The sequence below is a fragment of the Pygoscelis adeliae genome, unplaced genomic scaffold, assembly GCF_000699105.1.
Source record: "Pygoscelis adeliae isolate BGI_AS28 unplaced genomic scaffold, ASM69910v1 Scaffold38, whole genome shotgun sequence".
Taxonomy (NCBI): Eukaryota; Metazoa; Chordata; class Aves; order Sphenisciformes; family Spheniscidae; genus Pygoscelis; species Pygoscelis adeliae.
In genome coordinates, this window is record NW_008825614.1 from 9,732,943 (window position 1) to 9,738,406 (window position 5,464).

General features: G+C 47.4%; 1 protein-coding gene across 1 annotated transcript in view; it reads left to right on the forward strand.

Annotated features, from left to right (window-relative positions):
* CACNA2D4 (calcium channel, voltage-dependent, alpha 2/delta subunit 4) overlaps nucleotides 1–5,464 on the forward strand; it is a 125,976-nt gene that overhangs the window by 53,919 nt on the left and 66,593 nt on the right. Inside the window, exons 25-26 of the mRNA XM_009333026.1 lie at nucleotides 186–313; nucleotides 3,606–3,686. Of these exons, the coding sequence (XP_009331301.1) occupies nucleotides 186–313; nucleotides 3,606–3,686 (209 nt within the window). The remainder of the gene's footprint in view (nucleotides 1–185; nucleotides 314–3,605; nucleotides 3,687–5,464) is intronic.

Here is a 5,464-nt window from a genome sequence, read left to right on the forward strand (position 1 = left end):
GGCCTGTGTGCTTGGGTGGCTGGGTCACCCGCCTGTCCCTGGGCTCCCTCCGCCGCAGGAGAAGCCCCAGGCGCTGAGATGCAGGTGACTGTGCCCAGCGCTGGGGTCCCACTGGGTTGCCCCGAGGAGGGCTGCCGCTCCTCTGTGCCGTGTACAAAAGGCTGCCCTGGGTTTTCTCCCGGCAGGAAATTCCTGACACAGAAGGATAAGGAAAGCATCTTCACCACGGACCACTTCCCTCTGTGGTATCGCCGGGCGGCCGAGCATCCCCCTGGGAGCTTCATCTACAGCATTGTTTCAGAAGACGATTCAGGTAACCCCAGCCTGAACACCAGAGCAGAAGAGAGAAGAGAAAGCTTTTCACATCTTGTGCCCCATGCCACGCCAATCTCTTTATTGCCGCCTCTTGCATAGTGGGAACTGCTGGGACCTGGCCTCTTGGCATTATTTTCGTACCGGTGTAGAGGCAGAGGGGTGATGGCCAAGATTTGGGAACTGGACGCAGCAGAAAGACAAAGCTACAAGCTGTGGGGAAGGCAGTCAGGGCTGTGTAATGTCAGGTTGCAGAGGAGATGAAGGACACATGGAAATGCAGAGCCTGGGTAGACCGAAGGATTTAGGGACATGAGGGGTGGGGGAACACAAGGTACTTGGTGCGGCTGGAGGACACGTGAACTGTGGGAAGGGGAAGGTAAAGGTATCACAGAAGGAATTAGACACATAGGTGTGACCAGGCCTGGGAGGGAACATCATCAGGCATACTGCATGACAGTAACAACCAGGACTGATGAGGGATCACCAAGCACTCAGTCAGGAGGTGTAAGATTAGAGGGTGTGATTTTTTCCATCGCCACTTTCCATGACAGGAAAGGATGGGTTTGTTGTGGAAGATGGTGGAGGAAAAGGGGGGAAGACTTTTCCATAGCTTCCTCTTCGTGAGGGTGTCTCATTGGTGCCCTGCGTTCTTCTCATTATACTACTAGACTATGGCACCTCTTGCCCAGCTAAGGAGCTCAAACACGAGAGGAATGCAAGGAGTGGCTTTTCAGTGTTTCTCGCTCAGGGTGTTGGTTCCTGTGAGTTTGCAGGGCCAGCCAGGACCTCCTCAAAGGCTGGAAGAGAGCAGAAGAGCCTAGAAAGAAACATTCAAAACAAAATACTCATGTGAGACTCCTACACAGAAGGCAGAAATCCCCTCTGTGCTCTTCCCTGGCCCCTAGCTCTCCATCTCTGTCACGGAGCTCAGCACTTTAGCTGTTAAAGCTTTTTGTGGCGCAGTGGTGGGAGGCTGGTGGGTGGGAAAGCAAGCAGCAAAGAGGAGAAAACCAGACTGGGAGGCAAGAGATGAACCAGGATGTAAAGGGAGAGGGATGGAAAGAGAAAATACTTGAAACTTTCCATGAAAGCCTCTCTCTGCTCAGCACCCTTACATCTCACTTAAAAGGCAAGTGTGGAGAGAGGGGGAGGCATGGCAGGAGGGACCTTTTACTCACCTGCATGCCGCGGCATTTGCTCTTTGGAATAGAGTGTGAGCTGGAAAACCAGGCATTGACACCATGTGGGGCTTCCTAGGGGAGCCATGACCCTGGCCACAGTAGTTACTGCTGGCTAAACATTGGGGTTGTGGCTTGATGTGGCTTTCTTAGAAGTCACAGGTTGTTTTGCATGGGTGAAGACAGAGGCCAAGCAGCTGCCACTGTTTTTCGTATTATATGGCTATTGGTCAGAAGTTTCGATCAAGTCCAGGATCCCATTCACCTGGAAACCCTACAGGCACATTGTAAGAAGTAGTACCTGGCCCTGAAGACTTTATGCTCTAAACTGTAAGGGAGATTATTAGTCTCTTTTTAGAGATGAGCAGCTGGGCTCAGAGAGACTGTGATCCATAAGATCACACAAGATGCCTGTGAAGAGCCAGGAAATAATACTCAGTGCTTCTGAGCCACAGTGTTTCACTGTCAGAGCAGAGTCCAGGCCCTTCCTTGACATCTGATGAATCAGGGGTGCCCCACCTTTTGGCCAGAACAGACCACCCAGTTCCTTATGAAATTCTTGATGATTAGACGCTGAAGTCCCCCTTTCATGCTTTCCACATGACTCAGTACATGCCCACCCTGTGACAAGGGGTTTTCATGGCAGATGTACTTCTCGTCACGTAAGAGGGAAGAGCCCAAAGACCTCCCTGCTGGGGAGAAAACCAGCAGGAACGGCTGCAGGTCATCACAGAATAATTTATCCAGGGCGCCTCCTTCCAGTGTCCAAAAGTCCCAGAGAGAAGACAGCAGGGAAAGCTCTCCAAGTCAAGTAGAACTGTTCTTACAGCCTAGATCTCTCATGTGTTGGGTGCTGGGGTTTTTTTGGTTTGTCTTTTTTTTTTTTTTCCTAGGGTTGCTAAGTGTATTTTGCTTATTTGTCCCATCCTAGGGAGAGCAAGAAATTTGGGCTTCACCGTAAAGGCAGAATTAGGCTCAAGGCATGTGAGCATAAGTTGTCTGGGTATTTGTTTCACAAGGGCTTTACTATTTCTGACATACTTGAGCAAGTTAATCTGGCTTCAGTCAAAAAAAAAAAAATGAGAGACTCCAGGCTAAACTGTGGTAGACAGAGAATCGTACTCAGGACACACTGGGTACCAACAAGAATGATGAAGGCAGAAATGGAAAGCAGTAACAAAATGCTGGAGCTCTTGGGAAGGAAAGAATCCCTGACCCATCTTTCTGAGCAAGAGATTTCTGTACAGCACACAAGGAGGGAATCAGTTGCAGGCTAAATCGATCATGCTGACCTTCAAACTGTCCCCTGGCAGTTCCAAAAGAGGTGCCCCAGCTGAAGCTAATTAATCGCTTTGAAAAAATACAGAAATGGAATCTGTCACATGGACAATTGTAGGCTGAAACAACTGCACTAACAAAGAGAGGGGAGGTGGGGTTCAGTTGCTTAAACCTATCCAGCCATGCTATTTTAAATGCCCTGTGGGAGCTAAGAGATCTGCACAGGGCTGGCAGATGTGACACAGGACCTACAGGATGCTTAAAGCAGCAACTAAAGAATAATCAGGAGACCCTGGGGCATAACAGAGTTTAGGCAGCAAAGTCCCAGAAGACTTTGTTTCTAAAATAGAGCGCACCCTGGAAGTACCTGGAAGTGCTGTGTCTGTCTCTCCAGTTTGTAGTGCTGGCCTGGCTTGGGTAACGGAGCTAGGCGTAAGCCTGGCCTTTGCTGTGCAAGAGTTGGTGTCAGAATTACCTGTCCTGCTTCTCTCCTGTCTACAGAGTTTAGCTGGTACATGAAGCAGAGCAGCTTTCTGGCCTAAGAGAAGCTCTGAATGCCCCAAACTGGGAAGGCCAGTCCTTTACATTTTATGCTGAGGATGCTACTTTTATCATGGGACATTATCTAGAAGAAAAAAAAAAATCTACTCATAACCCCTTAGGTTGCTTATGTGTCTCAAAAGTTGCAGTCCTCCAAACTCTTGGATGTTTCAGGGTTGAGGCATATGTACACACTGGCCTGGATGTGAAAATGTGTGAGCAAGCTGCTCCTGCTGCGTTTTACTCCTCTCTGGTGGTAAGCTAACCAAGCCCGCTGTATTTGTGTCTTGACAGAGGGAGGTAGCCTACCAAAAGTGGTGACGGTGAGCACGGCTGTGGCTGTGGCTGTGGATGGGAAGATGGGTATTGCTGCAGGTAGGACATTCTGGTTTCTCTTTTTATCTTGAATGAAATGGTTGCATCTTGTATTGAGAGTGGGAGCTGAGAGCTGTTAGCTTGTCATTCAAGGGAAATGACGGGAGCCACAATAGCTTGTGATGTTGAAAACTAGGCTAAACAGAGAATATTAGAACAGGTACTGAATGGCTGATAGGCTTTTGAAAGGGAAACTGGCTGCTTGAATGGAAGCTTCCCATCTTCGATGCTGGTGAATTTGTGGATCGAGACTATTTCCCTGGAGCATCAGTAGGTTGAGAAGTCCGTGCAGGTTTTGAACTCTTTGCAGGAGACTTTTTTTTTTTTTTTTGGAAGAACAGCATGTTTATGCATCTTCATCGTTATCTCAGCTGAAAAATAACTTTTGCTGGTGGAATGGGCTTGTTGCTAGATTTCCGACTCAGACATATAGATTGCCAAACTTATCTTTGTATCTGAGCTTTAAACCTCTTTTGGCAGACCTTCACTAGACTGCGTCTACTTTTGGAAAATTCGTGAAGCACGTTATTTCCAAGAGAACCCCAAAGCTTTTGAAGCTTTACCATTTTCTGCAGCAATTGCTTCAGCCTTTACAGAAGTACAGTAAACTCGGAAGTGAAACAGGGCAGCCACTTAACGAAACAAAGCACCATTAATCAATAATGCTGGCATCATATCCAACTTAAATGCTCTGTGTAGGAGTATTGGGGTAAGAGAAGATGTAGCTCAGCGGAATTTTTTTTTTAGACCTGGAAGCATTTGACTAAGGGAAGAGGTTGCCGGAATAGGTAATGGAGTAATTGTCACCAGAAACATGCCGAGATGCAAAGCTGCTTGTGAAAGAATGATTAGTGTTAATGGAGTCCGGTATGGTGGAAGGAATGACTGAGTAGAATAGATACCGAACGATGACTTTGTTACAGGAGTATCCAGTAGAGAGAAGGCCATGTAGCAGATACCTTCAGATCGAGAGTTGGCCATTGCTTTTGCCTAGGCTGGGTAGGATACAATGAATGGTCTTCAATACTACTAGTCAGTAAAACTGAGGCAGTTTAACTTCATCTGATGAAGTGTTCCTTAATTTCCAGGCATTCAGTAAGTTCCAGCTGAGAGTGGTACTCTTTAAGTATCACCTGGGCACTGAGAAAGTACTTATAAGCTGAAGGAGGGGTGCTATGAAATAGCACCTTTCACTAATATACCACCATTTCAAGCCCAAAGCCAGAAAATTATTATGAAGTCTGTCCAGAGACCCCTGTGAAATAGAGATGGTTTCAGTTAGGTTCATGTTAAGTAGGTGCTTGAGTCATAGAAACTGCCCTCAAAACTGATACTAGCTGGCACTGTTACGAATGTACCCAGCAGAGAGTGAAATGGCATTGAAGCTATACCAAGGGTCTCTGTGCAGCATTGGAGCATTTTTTGAAGCACGAGTTTGGGAGGAGAAAAAACTCTTTTTTAAAAAAAAAAGTTTGTTTTTCTTGGTTCTTTTCCTTCCCTTTCTGACCTGTGAGTTAGAGCAAGAGGCACACAAGCAGTTCATCTGGCACTCAGCATAAATACAAGGAAGGAAACTTCTGGGTGGAAGAGCTGGAGCAAGAACAAGTGGCAGGAGGATCTGCCCCTGACGGAGCCATTTCTCTTCTGTCAGCAGCACTTTTCACAACCCCTGTGGAGATTTCCACCCCCTCAGTTATGCTGAATGCTGAATCCACTGTCTGTGTGGATGTGCTGTGAAGGGGCAGGGTCGTGTGCAGAGGAAAGCGGAGGGAGGGGAA